At 48.1% G+C, this 21674-nt stretch overlaps 1 protein-coding gene across 1 annotated transcript in view; it reads right to left on the reverse strand.

Annotated features, from left to right (window-relative positions):
- The window catches only part of C4H1orf94 (chromosome 4 C1orf94 homolog), a 43402-nt gene extending 25158 nt beyond the window's left edge, over positions 1 to 18244 (reverse strand). Inside the window, exon 1 of the mRNA XM_021160347.1 lies at positions 17752 to 18244. Coding sequence (XP_021016006.1) covers positions 17752 to 17987 — 236 coding nt within the window. The 5' untranslated portion in view covers positions 17988 to 18244. The remainder of the gene's footprint in view (positions 1 to 17751) is intronic.
- Positions 18245 to 21674: the final 3430 nt, after the last annotated feature.

Consider the following 21674-nt stretch of genomic DNA (forward strand, 5'->3'; position numbering starts at 1 on the left):
ACACGCACATGCACACGCATGCACACATACGCGCACATTTCGTGGTGCACACAGATCTGCACGTAAACGGGCAGGTGTACAGTTCACTCAGAGTTGGGTAGAGCCTGCCCTTAACAGTCCACAGAGGTAAGCCCGCTTCCCACTCTCTATTTCTCTTTCCCTCATACTCCTCTTTCCCTCTCCCTGGCCCTCTTGAATATTCCTTTCCTTTTGCCTCCCTCCCATGTCTAGACTCAGGGCTATAAATAGGCCCTACTCTCCCCACTGTGCCCCCAGGAACAATCAGAGTAAGGAGGACGGATGCCCTAAGTTTCAGATCCTTCTCCTCCCTTCAAGGGATCAGGTGAGTCCCAAGTCCCAGGAACAGGTCACTGACAGAACCGTTTTTGTTTTTCCCTACCTCCAGTCCTCTCCCCTGCCCCCCACTCCACTGCCTTGCAAAGTCAGCTGCATGCCAACAGCTTTTCTGACTTAGCCTTACCCAAGGCTGCTTATAACATTGTGAGTGAGGCATTGTGGTCACACTAAAACAACAAAAGCAGCCTTTATCTCTCAGAGCTACATGTTTAATATGTATAGATCAATTATGTCTGGGGTTTCCTTTAAAACTAATCCAGCTGAGGGAGGGAGAGGGTACAACAGATAAGATCCTCCGTACGCTGTCAATCATGAGAAAAGCAGGAAGCAGACACCTGGGGCCATCACGTTAGTCAGTCTCCTGGTATCTATATTTGGTTTCTGGGTTACACATTCACACACACGAGTCACTACAGAATCTTCAAAAGTGCCAGGTGGCAGGAAAGCAGCTTCATTTCCCCCCAGTGTCTCTCTCTGTGTTTGTGTGTGTGTGCATGTGTACGTGTGCACGGGTGCCTGGGGTGGCGATTTATGTGTGCTTATGTACATGTTGAAGCCAGAGGTCAACTTCAGGTTATCTTTCTCAGGAACATTGCCCAGAGTCTCTCACTGGCCTGGAGTTCCCAAGTCAGTTTAGATTGGTTGACCAGTGAGCCTCCAGAATCCCCGTCTCAACCTCCCTAGGGATGGTCTTATAAGTACAGACCACCACATCTTCCACTTTTATGTGACTTCTGGGAATTGAATTTAGGTCCTTGGTCCTGCAAAGCTAGTTCTTCAAAGACTGAGCCATCTGCTAAGCCCTCCACAAACAAACAAACAAACAAACAAAAAACACCTTTTAAAAGACCTTGAGGTCCTGTTTCAAAACACCTCAGGCATGGTCCCTACTTGGCTCTCCATCATTCACAGCCTGGGAGCCAGGCAATAGAAAGGGATCAGTGGGTGCTGGGTGGGAATTCCTGTGCTGCCCCCCAACTCTTGTCCATGCCTTGTTTTCTCCATCTGTCAAGTAAGTAAGCTCTTCTCAAGGTTAGACTGTGGAGATGCTGTGAGGTAGGTAAGTTAGGCAAAGGCTTAGCACACTCCTGGTGTCTAGCGAGCCAGAGAGCCAGTGTTCTTATTCGTGGCTATGTCCATAAAAGTTGCCCCAGCCCCTGTGCAGAGCCCATCACCACCACCAGACTGCTGTGGGCATCTGGAATAAGTCATACCTGGCTCATTCTGCTCATTCCCCTCTGGGTACTCTGCCAAAGTCAGTGGGGTTGTTTGAAAGCTAGGGGTAGGCACTGCGTGTAAAATAGAGGTGCACAGCCTGGCTGTGCACAGTGTGGGCTCCCCAGGTATCTCCCACCAAGACCACGGGAGGCCTCATTTTTAATGAATCTACCACAAGTCAGAAAGGGGAGGCAAGGGATCAACATTTATGCACACACTTGATAGCCCTCCACATCCCTGGACACCTGACAGTATCGCTCCCACTTCACAGAGAGGAACACAGTAACCATGAAAGACCAAGGACCTCGGGCACCATGCTAGGGGTGAAGGCTGAGGTGGGGAGAACACAGCTGATTCACTTCCTGTTCTCAGCCAGCCTCAGCCAGCCAGCCCCCTTTCTGAGACCTTCCTCTATCACAGTGCCCCAGCTCCTGCCTGGGCTTTGTTCCCCGATCTAAATGCAATCAGAGATGTTATCACTTTCCTCCCATGATGCCAACCCTCAGAGGGTCATCAAGGTGCATCTTGAGTCTGTCATCCATGGCACCAGCTGTCCCTGACAGCTACATGTCTGCTACACATCTAGTGAGCTTGCCCTCTGAGTCTTCCACCAATTTACAGTTGGAACTGTCAAACTAGAGACGAGTCCAGGGCAGGGCCGTCCGGACACTGACAAAGATCCTACTTGCAGCTTGAAGGAAACCTGGTATCAGCTCATAAGGAAAGTGAAGCAACTCCATATCATCCTAGTCTCCATGCCTCCATGAGAACCTTTGTCAAACACCCAGCCACGATCAAGATTCAGCACATACCTAGAAGCCCTTAATCCCATGTCTTCCCTCCCTCCTCAGCCCCCTCTATCCCCAGGAAAATAAGATTGGCTTGTTCTTGTTTGTTTTAGAAAACCGCATGGCCACAGAGCAGGGACATTCTCAGAACTCAGATCAAGCAATCCCCTTGCTTAAAACCATCTTGTAGATTCTCATTACTCATAGGATAAAATCCAAACTCCTTGATGATCCCCGGGACACTACACAAATTGGCCCATCTCCTGCTCTTTCCACCGGGTTGATCTTTTATCTATAACTTGAAATGCCAAGCTCTTCCCCGCCACCAAAGACCATTGCATTTTCTGTGGAATGAGTGCTCTGTGTACCTGCTGGATTGCCCCTTATCCAGCTCCTCTGCAACATTCAGGTGTCAATTCAGATGCCATAGTCCCCATGTGGCCTTTCCTATATGATTTTTAAAGAGCTGTTCCCTCCTTCCATTGCTAGGCACACTCTGTGGGGGTCTCCATCAGTCTGCCTTCTATCATAGTGGGTTTTTATTTAAAAGACCCCACTTCCCCAGCATATGCACTCCAGGGAGGCAGAGACTCTATCTCGGTCATCGCAGAGGCCTTGGAGCCTAAAACCACCTGTCACAAAGCCTCCAGCTCAGAAAGGATTTGTTGGCTAAAGGAATGGAGGAATTTTCGTGTCTCTGTCTCCCTGGTGTACACTTTTCTTCCCCTCTCCTGGCCAAAATCTGTACCAGCTTCTTTGACTCGTTGCAATCTGTCTGACATCCCCTTAGCCTGATCAGAAGCCCGCCCCCTCATCCCCCTTGCTTAATCTGACCCCAAGAACTTCCTGCTAGACATGGATGGAGCCTGTCATCAGATGACCACACTGGGATGTACAGACCCTCAGAGAGCTCACAGTGACTCTCTGCAGTCTCCTGGGGATTTATACAACACTTCCTAAGCAGCACCTAACTTGACTAAGTTCAAAGGTAAGGACGAATTTCCTGGAATCCAGGAAGTGGGTGGAGGTACTGGTTCTTGCAGGCACGTAGGCATGTGCACCTCTGTGCACATCATCAATGGCAGAGGTCTATGTTGGAGAGTTTTCTTGATCACTCTCCACTTTATTTTTTGAGACAGGGTCTCTCACTGAACCTGGAGCTCATCAATTCAGCTAGGCTGACTGGCCAATGAGCTTGGGGAATCAGCTTGTCACCGCCCCATTCCCAAGCACTGGGATTACAGATGGGCATTGCCAGCATTTATTCCAGTGCCAGGAATTTGAACGCAGGTTCTCGTGCTTGCAGAGAGCACTTTATCCACTGAGCCATCTCACCAGCCCCTAAGCCCTCCCTCTAAGCTTTGGGAACCCCAGCTCCCCTCCCGTGGTGTTTGGTCTTTCCTTTTAGGTTGATAAACACCATGAAATCTACTAGACTCTATGTAGTGACTCATTCCAGGGCTAATTCCTGGGCTTCAGATAAAGGAATCAAGACAGAACACATGCCAAGGTTCTGGGACCCACGGTCCGTGCTTGCCCCCCTGCCTCCGCAACCCGTGAAAATGATGTTTGTGTGCCTGTGGCTCAAGATCTGTGCTGTTTCTGCATTTGCAAAGTACAGAATTGTGTGAGAGTAAGGGCCAGGGACTGGCTGGCACCCCTTCCCAGCATAATGACTAAGCAAGCATGTTCTTAGCTCCTCCAGCAGCGGCTCTGTGTACATGATACCACAGAGCAAAGATGAAAACTGCTACTTGGCTAAGCCAAACAACAGAAAAATGCAAGCAGGAAGTTGTAAGTGCCAAAGGAGGACAGCAAGACAAATACTGTCTTTCAGCCATGGCATCTTAGACTGATGGCAAACATCACCCAGGCCAGGTGCCCTGGCCACATGGCTGCCTAGAAAGAGAAGCAAGTAGAAGGCTGTGGAGTCACACACAAGACTCCGGCTTGAACTGTGGTCCATCTGCAGACTGACCTCTGACCTCAAGGCTTCCGTGTCTACCTGGTAGGGAACAGCATGGTAGAATTGTTAAGGGGTACGTTTCCAGAGGGATACAGAAACTAGACCAAACTGCTCAGGGTTTAGCAGAGGCCAGATCTTTTACAAATGGCCTCATATCAAAGCCACAAGTCCCATTTATGAAAATTGACAGTAAGTGCTAGCATTTAGTATGTGACGCCTCTCTCAGCGCTCTCCATCACAGCCTCAGTGGGGTAGTGCGATCACCCAGTGAGGCATCTCTACCTCGCCATGCTTTGATTGAACCCTTTGATAGCTGCTTCTCTTCAGGATGCAGTAAGAAGCAGACACTTAAAATGTGCTTGGAGTTGGGTATTAACCCGTTGACTCTTTTGAGACTGGTAACCCCACCCCATGCTACTTCAGATGAGTCCAGACTAACCTGCTGCAGGGTGACACATTCAATGGAGGAGACCTCCAAGAAGTCTCAGCACACAGTTTGTCGGGCCCTGAGGAAGGCACATGTACCAGTCACGGAACCAGCTCAATTCGGTCAAGCCCAGTCCTTGTCAGTCCCAGCAGAGTTCAGCCTACATGACTTAGCCAGGGAAATGGGAGCTAGGTATGTGGTTGTAGTCACAAATCACTGAGCTTTGGGTGGTCAGCTGACTTTGATAAGCTAATTGAGATCCAATTACCAGACCCACCTATCCTGTGCAGTCTGGCCAGGTAATTCCATCTGACTCTAGTCTGCTGGCACCTTCCTCAGTCTCCAGACCTATCTTGGGTTGTACATATATGTCCAGGCTCAGTCTGGCGAGTAACCGAGTGGACTGTTCCCAACCTCCAGGCTTGGTCCTAGTCACATATCCTGTGTACCATCCTAGCCTGGTAAGTCTGCCCTAACCTTTCCATACCATATCCAGCCTACAGACTGAGATGTTCATGTGTGACCCAGACAAACCTGGTATGTCCTGAGAACCTTGCCTGACCATACTATCTCCAGCCCTCGGGTCTAGCCTTACACTCACAGACACACAACCAATGAAATGAAGAAATCCAGACACTCAGGTCTCATCACAAACAAAAACAATATGAAAGGCCAAGACAGCGTATCCCATGCAGACCACTAGTCCTACAAAAGTGTTCTCCAATGAGAAGGACACAGAACTTAAAAGAGCAATCTGTAGACTTCATCAAAGAATCCAAGGAATTTAAAGAAGACAAAGCAAACCAGCTCAAATGAGCTTCATGAGAATAGCAAGCAGTAAACGGCTGGGTGAGATGCAAGAAAACACAAGCCTATGGCAGAGAGAAATGTTAAGGAGGATTCGAGATGGGAGAACCGAATCCAGTAGAGAAATATTGAAGAAAACACAAGCTGAAATGAAGATGGAATTGAAAAATTTCACAGCCAAATTTTTAAAAAACTCAGGGCCATGGCCTGCCGATAGCCATGGAAAGCATTTGTTGAAGAAATGAAGACAAAAAAAAAAAAAAAAAAAGAATGAATAGTCAGATCAATGGAGTCGGCAGGAAACCCAAAGTCCCTGTTCTGAGACTGAGGAATTTTAGTGATATGGTAGATGGATTGAGATATAATTCTCTAATATAAGTCAGCAAGTGGCTTGTCGCCATTCTCTAAATTTAAGGTGATTCAAATGACTAATAAATTGTCATGCTTTTCTCTATGGACCTGTTGAAGATTTGGTCTAGGTCACCGACCAACAGCTCTCTTCTTCATCATCTATGCCTATTTAGAAAATTTTGGTCTTTTCAGGCTGTCCCACAGTTCCTGAATACATTTTTTCCCCATTTCATCTTCATCATCCTAGAGTCAATAGAGTTCAATTGACTCTAGACCCCACTTCTTCCCTGCCTCTTTAAACGTCATCATTGTTCAACCATGAACTCAAGCCAAGGCTCTAGGGGCTGTGTCCATGTCTCTGGCTCACTCAAACTACACAGGGAATCCCAGCCCTTCACTCCTTACAAGTAGAATAGAGCAAGTCAAGAGAAGATAGAATATCAGGCTTGAAGTTAAAGTAGAGGAATTAGACCACACAAGAGGAGGAGGAAGAGGAGAGCTGGGAGGAGGAGGAGAGAGGAGAAGGAGAAGGGGAGGAGGAAGAAGGAGGAGGAAAAAGGAAGAAGAGGAGGAGGAAGAGGAAGAAGAGGAGGAGGAGGAGAAGGAGGAAGATGAAATGGAAAAAATGTATTTAGGAACTGTGGGACAGCCTGAAAAGACTAAAATCTTCTAAATAGGCATAGATGATAAAGAAAAGTGCTGTTGGTCAGTGACCTAGACCAGATCATCAACAGGTCCATAGCGAAAAACATTCTCACATACAAGGAACACACAACACCAAACAGACAAGAGCCAAAATACAAAAAACTCCACATGGCATATCACAGTTAAAATATTAAATATTCACAACAAAGTGTGGGTACTGAAAGATACAAGAAAAAACACCCACCACCACCCACCCACACAAGTCACATATAAGTGAGAACCCGTCAGTATAACATCTGATTTTTTAATGAAAATCTTAAAATCTAGCAAGTTCTAAAAGACCATAGGTGCCAACTAGACTACTGTACCCAACATCTCCAGACAAGGAGAGTCTTCCCTGGGGAGACAGAGGCTCTTTCACCCAACCTAAATTTTCCCCAAGGGAGACCCATTCTGGCTAGGGTCAGGGATGCTAGTGTTTCTGGTCTTTAAACTTACATAGGTTCGGAGCCAACATTCTATTCCAATGACACATATATCACATCACTAGGGGTGGCCTGGGACCAGTGTGGAGGGAGGGGGGGCAGCGAGCTCATCAAACCTGCCTGTCTTCCTCTATCTTCCCTCTGCTGGGGTCTAGTACTCACCCAGCTACTGAGTGTCCTCTCCTCATACATCCTACAGCTATGCCTGCCCACATATCAGTTACACACACACACACACACACACACACACACAGAGATACACACACTCATGCTCAAAGATGTATACCTTAGAGACATGTACACACTCCCAACCATGTATGTATACATACCATAGTGAAAACCATACACATATAACCCAGACACACACACACACACACGTCACAACCATACACACACACACTATAGTCATGCACTTATGCACATAAACACACACCACAACCATGAACAATATATTCCTAAGCCACAAATACACTGTAACAACACACACTCACACATATACACACACACCAGAGCCTTCTTGCTTACAAACGAAGGTTGAGTCCACCTCTCTGGTCACCTAGAGACCCTGACCATGTCTCTCAGTTTAGAGGTGGGGTTTCAGGAGACAGCCCCAATGTCCCAAAGATACCTGGAACCCTGCTGATCTGCCTGCTATTAGTTTTCTGGTAGGGGGTAGAGGGTGTAAGTAGGGCCTTGGAAAATCTTTGGCCTCCCCGCCCCCCAGCCCTCCTCTCCTCTCCTCTCCGGGCCTCAGCAGGATTAAGTAAGATGATGCATGTGAAAGCGCTTGGTAAATTGTAAGGAGCACTATGCAAATGTTAGCGGCTCTGACGGGGAGGCAGCAAGGTGAGCAGGAGAGTCAGACCTGGTGCCCGTTGCATGCTCTGGAGGACCACAGGGCAGGGTCACACATCGCCTGAGCCCCACGCCACCAGTGCTGACCAAGGTGTAAAATTCTTCAGACCTCATTTCTTCAGCCGCTAAGTGGGGGCAGGATGGTGAAACCATCCCGGGTCAAAGGTAGCCACACTGTCAAAAAGCTCTGCTCTCAACAGCTCCAAGCCTGTTTATCACACTTCTTAGCAAAGGTCTTCACGCACAGTGGAATCCCATTTCCTTAAATGTCCCAGCAATTCATGAAGCGCTTGATAACGAGTGGATCTCCTTCCTGCCCGGCATCCTTTTCTCTGAAACAATTCCTACTTGACCTTCAGCCTGGGATTTCTCACCTTTGACCCCTAGAGTAAGCCAGCCGCGTATCTAAGAGAGATGGAGTGCTTGTTTGTATCGTGGGTTCCTGAGCATCGGGGTGTGGAGTTGGCAAATCAGAACACTTTGAATGGGTCCTCCTTGCCCAGTTCCCCTTCTGGTTTTCCTGTATGTCATCCTTAGAGACACACTGGATGTGCGACTCTCCCTCTGGATTCTGTACAGCGGTCCTGAGACAACCAGTCATTGGCAACTGGAGGTGAGACACACCCCTTCATACCACACCTCTTCTCTGAGTCTCCCTGATGGGAGCCAGTGTTGAGTAGGGCCAAGGCCTGGAGGAACTGGGTGTGAGCAGTGAAGGACTCACTGAGCTGGGGAATGAGACAGGAAATACTGGGAATAAATACAGCAATAAAGGAGCTTCGCCTGGGAGCTACCGAGTGATTCTTATTGTTCAAATTATCTTTAAAACTTTTCATTTGAATCTGTTTAATAAGGGAAGGCTTACCCCAAGGAAGAGGTATTTTTTTTAATGTGACTTGGGAGCTGAATTGGAAAGAACGTTGCAACAAAGATATTAAAAAGGGGATTAAACCAAACCACTGGTGGCCCATCTCTGCAGGCTCCCACAACCTGCGACACAGCTCCTGAAACCATAAAATTAAATTACAAAGGGGGACACGGGAAGCGGGACGTTAATCATGATCCGCCCTCCTTCCCTGCTCATGGCTCCGGGTGCTAAGCAGGCACAGAAGGGTTCTTAAGTCCAGCGAGCTTGGGCGGGTGTTAAAGCTCCTCGGGATGGATTTCTATCTTTCCCTAGCTCCCTTCCTGCTGGTCAAGTTGCCTAACCTCTCTGGGCTTCATGGACCCCATTCACAAAATGAGAGCAATAGTGACAGAAGGTTGTGGGGGCCGGGGGTGGTAGGAAATAGTAAATTGACTTACAGAGTCTCACATAGACAAGTAGCAGCGAATGTGCTAGCTCCCTTTTATGAAGCCTTAGACAGAAAGACAAAAACCGCCACATCTTGGCTTGCATGGACCTCTCTCCCTACATGGCTCAGTGCTCCCTCTGACGGCTGTGACACTCTGCTTGGATCCTAGCCACCTCTTAGCCCCATTCTCCTCAAGGTGGCCTTTTAATGGCTCATTCATCAATCACTCCCTCTCTCGCCCATACATACTGCATCATCACCGGGCGTCAGGAACTTGGCTGGACACTGGAGAGGCAATGATGAGTAAGACACAATCCCTGTCCTTAAGGAACCCTGTGGTGCGGTACTGGAGGGGGCTGCTGCCACAAGTGAGGGCACAATATTCATCAGGTGACTGTCACCTCATTAGAACACCAAGACTCCCATACTAGGAAGGAGCTGACAGGCGTGTCTCTGGCCATCAGGCAACGAGAACACTGGCTTCAGTTTTTGTTTGTTTGTTTGTTTTTGCCCTGGCTCCCTAGAATCTCTTTTTCTTGCTTGAGTGATTCCCTTTACTCGATCCACGAGACATAAACCCTCCTCTCCCAGCTGCATCCTTGTACTGTCCTTTCCTCTCTCATGGTGAAATGTTGATGACCAAGGTAATAATTGAGATGAGGGGTGGAATGTTGATAGTGATGGCAGTGGTGATGATGATGGTTACCACAGCAACAGTGATGGAGGTGTGATGATCATGATCATAGTGAAGACGGTGACAATAACTGTTATGATGGTGATGATGATGATGGCAGTGTGATTTGTGCTGTCTATAGTGATGATGATGATGGTGCATGATAAGAAGTGATTGGTGATGAATAATTGGTAATGATGATGGCAATGATTGGTGGTGGTATTGTTGTGATGATGATGATGATAGCAGTGATAGTGACGACAAGGAACAGAGCTCTCATCTTATTCCAGGCACTGTGGAGGCATCCCATTCATTACACTATCAACACCACCCTTCAGGGTGGATGCTCTAACATTTCTCTATTTTTCCCCTTGAGGACAACCAGGGACGCATCCTAAATAACTTGGTTTCAGTTAGGGCTATGATTCTGACCCTCCTGTCTAGTTTCTGTTATATGGGATTGCAGAAAACTCTTAAGAAGGAAGTGGAGTATAATGTTTGTTTAAATTACTGAAGTAAAGAAGACACCTCTGGGGAGGAAACCTGGGGAAGGTACAATTGTCAGGTCCCCAGTTCAATCCTCAGTATCAGACAGACAAGGTGAACTGGTACAGAAGATAACATACTTATTAGTAGCCCCTGTTTTTAAGAGCTGGTATGAATTCAACAGATAAACATGGGAAATGCACTCCTGAGAGTTAAGTCACCTGTGTAGACTCAAGGCCATGCATACCTGCTGCTGCTCACCTTAGATCACAGACGGCTGAAGGTGAGCAGCAAGATGTATGTCTAGAGATGCTACGGGGACTCCCAAAGGCCTAGCCAAAAGAACAGAGGCCAGTGGGAGATGTTTATGCAGAGCTGTTGACAAGGGAGCATGCTGTTGGTGATGGGCAGAGGACCTCCTGCAAGGATAGGGACCAACCACACCAGAGCATGAAAGTGAATAAGGCAGAAATGTCACAAATGAGGACACGATAACTGAAAGGCCACGTTGGGAGGAAGCAGAGGAGAAAGGCCAAGGACTCCTGAGCCTCCATATCTCCAGTTCACTTAGCCACTCAATAACAAGAATTGTCCTGCCTGAAGAGTCATTCAAACAAGACAGAACCTTGGTTTCCCAAGTCTCTCTGACATTCCCTGTGTGGAAGACTGGAGAAAGTAAGGGTCTATGGGAACGCCAGCTCAAAGCACCAGGCTGCTGGGTTCATTCCTGAATTTGTTTTCTTTGAATTTTGAATGCCATATAATAGCTCCTGGGACAAACAAGGATGAGGTTATCACAACATCCATGGGACAGACGTTGAGACCCAGACTGGGAAGCTCAGGAGAGAGACACACCTGTTTATGGATCTCAACCTGCACCCGTAGGGTCTCTACCATCATTTTGTAACTACTAAGATGTGGAAATATGAGTCCCAGCAGCAGTGTGCCCAACTATCTTACACAGTCTCTCAAGGAGGTGTTAACTCCTAGGAGTGCAGGAAAGAAAATGTAGATCATCACTTCAGACCACAAAGACACCAAGAACATCTGGGACATCAGGCCAGGTCTTCATGTGTGGATCTGGAGACTTTCAGCCCCATTGCCAGGCTCCAAGCTTTCAAGATAATAGTAAAAGACAGTGTGTGTCTGAAGCGATTTTTCTAGCAAAGTAAATCCACTCAATTGCTTAATAACAATAGTAGAAAGAATAGCCCTGTTGGGAGAGTCACTCAAACAAGGCAATGTGTTGGCTCTCTCTCTTTCTCTGGCTTGTCCTGTGCTCAAGCAAGGGTCCTATTGAAAAGAGTGAGCATTTGTGTGAAGCCCCAGGCTGATGGCTCATTCTGATTTTGCTTGTTTTATTTGGATTTTGAACACTTAATACACACCTTATCACATACAGACCTTATTAATACAGAACATGCCCTGAGACCTTATCTTCCTGGTAGACTCTGGCTTGGCACGACTCAGCAAAGACTTTGAATTCTGCAAACCAGTTTCCACCTGATTTCATGAGCTCAGGTGCCTAGGAAGGGCCTGGGAAGTTGTCAGGGAACCTGATCATGGACAGCCAGCCCACTCACCCAGGATCACCCTCTCACCCCATGTAGTGGCTATTCCTGGTTGTCAACTTGACTATATTTGGAATGAACTACAATTCAGAATTGGAAGGCTCACCAGTGACCCTAATCTGGAGGCTGAGAGATAGAAGTTTCTGATCTGGATCTTGGTATGGAAATCTTGAGGCATATTGGCTATGGATTCCAGAAGATTAAGACAGGGAGATCTCTGAGTTCAAGGTCATCTGGGATTAAAGGTGTGGTGGCGCACACCTTTAATCTGGGCTACACCTTCTGCTGGAGACCATATAAGGACATTGGAAGAAGGAAGACTCACTCTCCCTCTTTTGCCTGCTTGCCCCGTGGGACTGAGCAACTTGTAGATCCTTGGACTTCCATTCACAGCTACTACTGAACCATTGTTGGGAATTGGACTGCAGACTGTAAGTCATCAATAAATTCCTTTACTATATAGAGAATATATATAAGTTCTGTGACTCTAGAGAACCCTGACTAATACACCCCCTTCCTCTCTCATGGTGCATTTCATCCCACGGAAGCTTCCATCCTTCCCCAGTCTTGCTGGACTCTTTCTACCAGCTCTACCCTCTCCATCCTCAAGACCAGGGACACATATAATTTGGAAAACCTTGACAATGAAGCTGTTGTTAATGATGCTACCATCTCCTGACAGGGAACTGCTATACTCATAGTGTGAGGGGGCCCCATCTATCCTGAAAGCCTTTCTCAAGTCTCCATCACGCAGCCCTTCATTATCATGCTTATTGTCATATATCACTCTTTGTTCTTTGCAAGACACCAGGGCTCTGCGAAAGATGTCAGGCCCTGTCTCCTCTTTCCATCACAAAATAACATTTTTACCAAAACATTTATCCTGAAACGCAGTAAGTGCACATGAAATGTTTCTAAGTGTTGCTGCTGTCTGCTGAGTCTGTGTTCCGTCCTGCTCATGGGACTGGCAGCCATTCAAGGGAAGGAGGTTTGCCCTTCTTAGCCCTGTGCTCCCTGAGTCCCAGCACTGCGCCCGCCCTGCAGAAGACCATGGAAAGCATTCATTGGAGGAATCAAAACAAAAACCAACAGATGAGTACTGTTCGGCAGCCAGAGCAATGGAGTCGGCAGAAAGCCCAAAGCCCCCATTCTGAGGCTGAGGAGTTTTATAAGTGATGCTGGGGAGAATGAACGAAGATGCAGTTCTCAAATATGAGTCAGTAAGTGGCTTGCCACCATCCTCTAAGCCCACATTTAAGACTAATTAAAAGATAACTGAACAAGATTCTGAAGTTTAACTGACTCTAGACACAGCTATTGATTTCTTGCCAAAGCCCGTTTCTCCCCACCTCTTCCCCACTCCTTTAAACGACACCACTGCTCAGCCCAACCTAGAAGCCCCACATTCCACCTCTCTGTCTCCATATGCCCACGCCAACAGCAGAGTCCCTGGCCCCCTCATGTTGCCTATGGAGCCCCCTGCTCCTTCCACCTGTAACACAATCACTGTGGTCCAGCTCTTATCCCATGTGGGCCTCATCTGGCCTACCCTTCCCACCTTCTCAGTGATGTCTGTCTTCTCTCCCACACCATAGACCATCCCAGTGCAGAAACTAAAGGGATCTCTAAAACACTCCCAAAGTGCGCAGGCACACATGCAGGACATCTAGGCTCTATCCAGCAACACTCCGAGATCTTGTAAGACCTCACCAGCCTGATTCGGGTGTCAGCTGGTGTGTCCCCATTCATAGAGGCCCTCCAGCCACACCATCTTTCCCAAAACTCATATCAAACTCTCGGAGTCTTTGATGAGTTTTCTAGGATTGTCAGCTGTTTGCTGGCATCTGAGACTCAGCCCAAAGGACCCTACTCTTCGTCCTAACAGGTCTCCTGCTGTTACTTCGTTGGATGCTGTTTTCATTGTGCACTTGATGCCCTCTGAAATTATCCTACAGCTTTGGTCTCTTCCAGTGAGGATCCCCTCAACATTCTGCAGTTACTATAGATTTGTTAAATAAATAAACAAACAAATAAATAAGTAAATAAAATAAAAAATTAAAAAAGACTCACTTTGTTACTTTATGTGGTTCAAAAAAAAGTTGTCTCCCACCACTGAGCACTGAACCAGGCACACAGTCACTACTTCATCAATACTTTTTGACTGAATAAATGAACTCCTTTGTGCCCATAAAGCAAACTCAGCATGAAAAGGAAGGTGACCGTGGTGTCAATCATCACTAACAGGGATAAACAATGCAGAGAGGAACCCACTCAACAGGGACTGGTCCCACCCACCTATCTGCACTTGGTTCTGGGGACCCCATTGTCATGAATGAGTACCAGCAATATAAAGAAGAATCCAACAAATGAGTCAGTAAAAGCATAAAAGAAAAAAGTGTAAAGATAAAAAAAAATATATCCAGGGAGGGATCTGCTGCTGTCCTTTATCCTCTAAAGCACAGCAGAGAGGAGAGCATTAATTCTGGAGCCCCAAAGAGAGAATGCGCGTCATTCGTGATGGGAATGGATTTCAGCTGTCGGGAAAGCAAGCCCCTTTGAGAGAGTCCCCAGCTTTGGACATGGCATTCCTCCATCTGGGAGAGGATGCGGATGGCCACTTGACAAGAGGAACAAGGGAGTGACTCAGGTGGTTCAGAGTGGCTTCCAAGACCTCATGCCCAGGTCTCTGTGACATATAGGGACAGGGTCAAGAAAATTTTGTCTGGGTACTGGAGAAGACAGTTCTGTGGCTAAGAGTACTGGGTGCTCTTTCAGAGGACCCAGCTTCAATTCCCAGCACCCATGTGACAGCTTATAATTGTCTAACTCCTGATTGAGGGGATTCCCAAGCCCCTTCTGGACTCTGTGGGCACCAGGCACATGTGTGGTGCATAGACATAAACACAAATATTCTTAAAAATCTTGAAAATTTGTGAATAACAAGATTCAATAGCTTGCTTAGCTATCATGAAAAGACACCACCAAAGCCAGCTATACAGAAAAGGCAGGAAAAGGCTGATAGGCAGGTGTCTCGTGGCCTGAACACACACACCACTGTGGCATGCTCTCTGGTTTTAAAGTCTCTCAGGGGTCACTTAGAACTTAGCTAGGGGTTCCTAGCTAAACTATTGCACAGAGATGCCTCATGTTTTAGGGGAAGATGGCCACCCTTGTCACAGCAGGGCCAAGATGGTCCAGTACTATATTTCTGAAACCCCACCTTTTCTTAAGGATAGAACCTCAGACCCCAGAGAGAAACTTCTTCACATCTCAGCCTACTCCTCTATAATAAAGTATTTTAAGATCTGGGAGGCTGGAAGTCTGAGCTCATTCTGGCATGTATAATGAGTTCCAGGACAGTCTGGGCTGCATAGTGAGACCCTGTCTCAAGAAAACAAACAAATAACCGAGATTGGGTCTCATTTAAAGAGGGGGAGAGGAACAGTTAAAACCAGAACAGCAGTTTGGTAATTATGGAAATTTATGTCTACACACACTTGGACTCTCACTACCTCAGGCAAAAACTGCAGGGTTTACAGAAATTATAACTGCTGTCATTAGAATGAGTTTACCAATCCTAATTACCAGCAGGACCCTTGAACAGTCCTCCTGATTTGCTACCTCCAGCCACCCCTACCCTCACCCCCACTCGGCAGACGAGGAAACCAAAGCTCAGATCGATCTCACAATCTCAGGTTCTACAGCCAGTACAGGGCTGGACCTGGCTATCACAGTCTCAGGTTCTACAGCCAGCACAGGGCTGGACCTGGCTATAACAGTCTCAGGTTCTACAGCCAGCACAGGGCTGGACCTGGTTATCTTTCGTTCCAAGAAGCAGCTGCTCTCTTGCTCTCTTGCCCGCTCATTGTGTTCTACCGGGTGGATAGCGATACAATTAGGATGTGGTTTATTCATCTAAGTCAGCAGATTGCCACGTCTCCTCTCAGAACTCTTCCAAGTGCAACTGTACTCAGAACTCCAGTTAGCAAAGCTGACAAACACCCAAAGAGCTCAGGCTGAGTGCAAGTGTGTGCGTGCGTGTGTGTGTGTGTGTGTGTGTGTGTGTGTGTGTGTGTGTAGGTGTAGAAGGGAACTGTCCAGCCAAGAGCCCACTTGACTCCAAGGAGGATCTCTGAAGGCTTCTGGGATCGTGGAGCACAACACCAAAACCCTAGACGAAGCCAACTAAGTAGCCTCCCCTCCCCCAAATTCGATGAACTCCACATTAAGGCAGCCTTGTTTGTATAATGCATCTTTCATTTCTTTGTTTCCCATCACATTCAGCCCTCGTTATCAACTCGGAGGTGGACAAGGCAGGGCGCATCATCCTTAATTTGCAGATGAGGAATTCAAAGCCAAATGGAGAGAAGCGACCTGCCAGAGGTATTCCAGGTCAATTTCCGGCCAAGTGTAGACTGGAAGTTGAGTCTGTCTCCATGAATTCGGTGTGACCTGGCAGGGAAGGGGCTATCTACTGGAAATTGCTGCTGACCTTTGATCCAGAAAGTGGACAATCAGCTACTTGGCCACTGAGAGAGCTGAGTGTAGCCCCAAGGTTCCCTGTGCCAAGGCACTGTCCCAGAGCAGATGGCAGTGAACGGGGCAAAGGAGCCCAGTGCCACTGAGCAGACTAGCCACAGGATTCTGGCTGTAGAGAGGCCATTTGCATCTGAGCCGAGTCCTGCTGAGCACAGGGCAGAGGAGGCAGGAGCAGCCAGCATGCCTTCTGCCTTCATCTGCAGCAAGCAAAGGCGCTTGCAAAGGGACTGCTGCAGCAAGTGCAGACCTGAGCATCAGCTCGACTTTGCTTTCCACCTCAGCTATGCTTAGAGAGCCCTGAAACCAGAGGCAGCTGATAAATGCCTGGATGATGTCCCCCCCCCCCCACTGCAGAGCATCTATGAACTGAGTTGGAGCATGTGTTGGGGGCAGACAACACTTAATTATCACTTAGGCTTTAATTAGCACTTAATTATTAACACTTAATCCATCTGTAAAATGGGGACACTAATACCTGTTTCATAGGGATGCTGGGAGGATTAATTAATGCGTGCAGCCCACTTTGAAGATGCAGAGCCTTGGAAGAGTACTCAGCAGCGGCATTAATCACCACAGCTGATGCACTCCTTTTCCTAATGAGATCCTGTCTTCCTCTATGCTCCTTCCTCTCCTTTCCAATAGCCGTCTCCTCAACTTTTCCCTAGTACTGAAACACTTAGCTCTGTGTTTCCCCGACAGGCAGGGGATTTCCCATTTGGGAAACCGGCTATTTACAGCCATCTTCCGCACTTTAATTTTCTATTATGTCCTCTGAATATGTCAATGCCTTTCCAGTAAATATTTTGATGTGCGCTCTTGCAGTAGCTCTGTGGATGCTGAATGGGACAGCTGCTCTCTGTATTAGGGGATTCCAGATGTGGTTTCCAACCACCAGGATCATCTGTGCCAATGCCTGGACTTTTCTTGGGAAAGGGGGAAAGATCATCGAGCTGCCTCTGGGGGCAGTAGTGAGTCACCTAACCCTTAGGTTGGCAGTAATGCTCCTGCAAAGACCCCAGATGTTTATCTTAGCCACGTATGTCTTTAGAAAGAAAAAATGTCTCCTTAGCCACTGAAAAAAAGAAGCTGCCAGGAATGGCTTCTTTCCTCCCGTCTGGAACTTCAGGACCTTGGCCAGCTCCTCCGACCGAAAGATTAACAGAAATGGGGGTGGGGAGGGGATATGTGTGCAGGGCTTAACACTGGGCCAGAGCATTTCAACCCAAAGTTGGACTTCATTCCCCCTCCCTCCCTTTCTTGATTATCAACCAAACAAGGGGCTACTCACTCTTCTTGGAAGCTGACAGCGGCGGTCACGGGAGCAGAGTGCTTCTCCAGCGAGGTCCTGGGCTGCAGGGATTCTGGCAAGCCCTGAACTCGCTTCCAGATGTCATGGCAAATCTTGTCTAAGCTATCCTGGGGTGTGTCCTGGTGGATCCAGACATATCTGGGGAATGGCCCCAGGGCGGAGGGACGCTTGGCCACGAGGGCTGAGGATGGAGGGAGCCCATTTCCACTGGCCATCCTCTTTCTTTCTTTCTTTCCGGAAGCCCCTTTGTCCACCCAGGGCTGGGAGACAAAGGGACTGTCGTCCACCAGCCCTCATCCACCAGAAAGGGAGCTGAAGACAGGGTCGGGGAAGTAGTCAGTTCTGGCTGGCTGTTGCTCCAGCCAAGGGATGGGTTTCAGAGGCCTTTGGATCGGGTAGGGATGAGGGGTAGAGGGCAACTTTCTTTTGGGGAGGGGGGCTTAAGTTGACTTGTTTTTATTTGCTCTTTCCTGGCTTTTGCCCCCCTCCCCCTCTCCCGTAGAAGAAAATATTTAAAAGTCAACAAAAACCAGTAACTTAGTAACCGTGGAATGCCCCGGAACTCAGGAACCAAGCGCCTGGGCGGGCAGAATGACATCTGGGAACGACTGGAGGGGAGGACTGGCTCTCCCCACAGAACCCGGCACTCCCCAGTTGTGACACCCCTGTGACACCTTTCAGGGCCTGGGACTCAGCCCATTCTCGCCTGCCAAGCCACCAGAAGGGCAGGAAAAGGGTCAGACACTACACTAGACTGGGAGGGGGCGGGCCATGGGACTGTCTCCTCCTGCCTTCCCTAAGGTTCGATGTACACGGAGAGCTAACGGACCTCGACCACTGCAGGTCCTGGCTTTAGCTCTCCCGACTGCCCCCTTCTGTCCCTCTCTCTGCTACTGCTGCTCTGCCTCCCCCGAAAGAGATCTCCAATGCGGTGCTGTGCTGGTAGTCAGTCGGCCTGACCCAGGTCCTCAGCAAACACTTGTCGAGTCCCCGCGCAGAGCTGCGACCCGCACCGCAGAGGGTCCCAACCCTTAAAAGGGCTCCGATTGGGCAGGGCAGGCCCGGGCGGGGTCAGCGGATTTGCGTGTCAGTCGCTCCCACACTCCTGCCGTCGAGAGCTGGGATTCTTTCAGTGGGTTCAAGCGCAACGGCTGGGTGCGCGGGGAGTCGGGGGAGGGCGGCACGGGCCGGGCGTTCGTCCCCTAAGACCCGCAGGTGGAGTGGGGGCGGGGTGCAACTGGCAAGACCCCAGGGAGCTTCCTCTTAGAAGTAAGTTTCCATCTCGTTTCCATTTCACCACTGCATACAAACTTCAGAGGTTGTCTAGAAGTGTGTGTGTTGGGGGGCGGGGGGCTGCCCCTTTGTCCGCTGGCTTTAATCCTAACTGCCATCCCCGAGAACACCTAAGGCCGAGGGCTGGCTTCAAACCTGATCTTGTTCGCTCTCGCGAGCTCGTACTCTTTTTCATTCGGCGCACACGATGGGAGGAAACTGAGTCTCCAAGTTACAAATGGCTGTGTCCTGAGTTCAAGAAGCGAAGCTCGGGACTAGACATGATTTCATGCCCATGGCTCCCAAGCTGGATCCAGCACCAGGCAGGCAGAGGGAGGGTTACAAATCACACCTTTTACTAGGGATCGATCTGTAGTCGCCACCACCCCCTCCAGAGAAAAGCTTCACCTTTGAGAAAGCCTGACCTTGCCAGGTATTCCCTGGTCCCCCAAAGCCAAAGCCATGGTTATTTTTTCCCACCCTGGAAAACAGTGTGGGAGGTGGAGAAAGAAACAGTAGAGGCAGATAGCCTTGGACTGGAGAAGCCAATCACAATGATCTGATCATCACTGTATTTCTTTGCTGTGTGACTTGAGAGTTTCTTCTCATTCTTCCAGAATTCATGTCCCACCCACCCCCTTCTGTACCAGGTAAGCTACTCAGCACTGGAGAAGCAAGATGATGGAGGAAAACCGGGTGCCTCCTCTCACAGACCCATATTCTGACTGAAGGAGGTGTATAATTATCACAGCCAGAAATGGTGATTACAGATGGACCTAAGAGCTGCTGCACAGCAAGTGATTATGCAGCTCGGTGATTATTTGTGCTGGGTGTGGTGGCACACACCTGTAATCCCAGCACTCAGCACTCGGAAGACTGAGGCAGGAGGATTTCAAGTTCCAGGCTAGCCTGAGCTACATAGTAAGCCCCATCACATTCATAGCACACGGTAGGCGTGGGCACTCAATAAATGCACGTTGGATAAACTAATGGTACGCTTTATATAAAGTGTCTGGCACAGTGTAGGTGCCCACTACATAGTTTTGTTCTTTACCGAGGGGGTGAATTCCTGGAAATGTTGACTCTTGAGTTTTGCAAGCCTGAGAGCTTCATTCCTTTTTGGTTTTCATTTATGAAATTGAAGATGTGCTCCTTTGGGGAAAATTCTGAGGACCTAGACTGAATAAAATTATAGTTAAGAATGTAGAAAACCTTTTAAGATAGTGTATTTAATGGAGAAGTGATCACTTGTGATGAAATATTAATAGTTCTGAAAATGTCACTCAGTGTTTGTGCCGCTTGGCATTTGGTTGGCTAACACCCATGCTTAGAGTACAGTGCCAAGGCCTTGCACTGCCCAGGCCACAGGATTCAGGAAATCCGGCTGGCTCACCTCTCCTCTGCTTTCTCTTCCCCTGAACAGGGAACCAGGCACTGGGGGACTAAATCAGAGAGAACAGAAAAAGAAAAAAGAAAAGAAAAAGGAAGACAAGCAAGGGTAGGGAACAAAGACAGAGGTAGCTTTCTTGGAGCAGGCTTCTGAAAAGATGCAGAAAATCCTTAAGTGCTGTCTTTAAAACTGCATAAAGCGACAGCGGATGTGAGTGCCACCAACCACACAGGGTTATTGAAATTTTAATTGTATTTTTAACATATGCTTAAAATTTCAGTTCTTGGGCCAGAAAGAAGATGGCTCAATAGATAAAGTACTTGCTCTATAAGCAGGAGGTCCTGGGTTTAGATTCCCCCCAAAAGGCACATAAAGAAGCCAGGCAGCCCCACACACCTGTATCCCCAGCACTAGGGAGGTGGAGACAGGAGACTCCCTGGGTGTCCTGGAAAGCTTGCTCTTAGCTCCATACAAGTTAGAGTTGTCTGAGAAGAGAGAATCATAATGGAATAATGGAGAAAATATCTCCATATGATAGTACGGTATGTATGATACTTCCCATGGGCAAGTCTGTGGGGCATTTTCTTAATTAGTGACTGATGTGGAGGGTCAAGCCTACTGTAGGTGATACAGCACCTAGGCTGGAGGTCCTAGGGTGTATAAAAACCCAAACTGAGCAAGCCAGAAGGAATAAGCCAGGAATCAGCACTCCTCCTTGGCCTCTGCATCAACTTCTGTTTCCAGGTTTCTGCCTTGAGAACCTGCCCTGACTTCCTTTGATGGCAGACCATGATGTGGAACTCTAAATGGGAATAAACCCTTCCCCAAGTTGCTTTTAGTTATGGTGTTTTATCCCAGCAATAGAAACCCTAAGATTTGGGGGGCGGGGGTAGTGGCTGGCCAGCCAGACTAGTGAAATCAGTAAGCACCAAGGTCAGCAAAAGACCCTGTCTGAAAAAATTAGAATAGTAGCGAAAGGAACCCAATGTGTTGACCTTTGACCTCCATACATGCATATACACACATAGGAACATTCATGCGCGCGCACACACACACACACACACACACCTATTTCAATAAAATAGGGGAAATGGTTCTATGCTAGGCACATCTCCAGCGCTCAAGAGCTACCTGTGTCTGGGGTAACCATGTTGGATGGCACAGAGAGCATCCTACAAGACACGTGGACTCTAGAGTCAAATTACTTGGGTTCACATTAAGATTTCATTAGGTTCTGAGT

Source organism: Mus caroli, chromosome 4 (genome assembly GCF_900094665.2).
Source record: "Mus caroli chromosome 4, CAROLI_EIJ_v1.1, whole genome shotgun sequence".
Taxonomy (NCBI): Eukaryota; Metazoa; Chordata; class Mammalia; order Rodentia; family Muridae; genus Mus; species Mus caroli.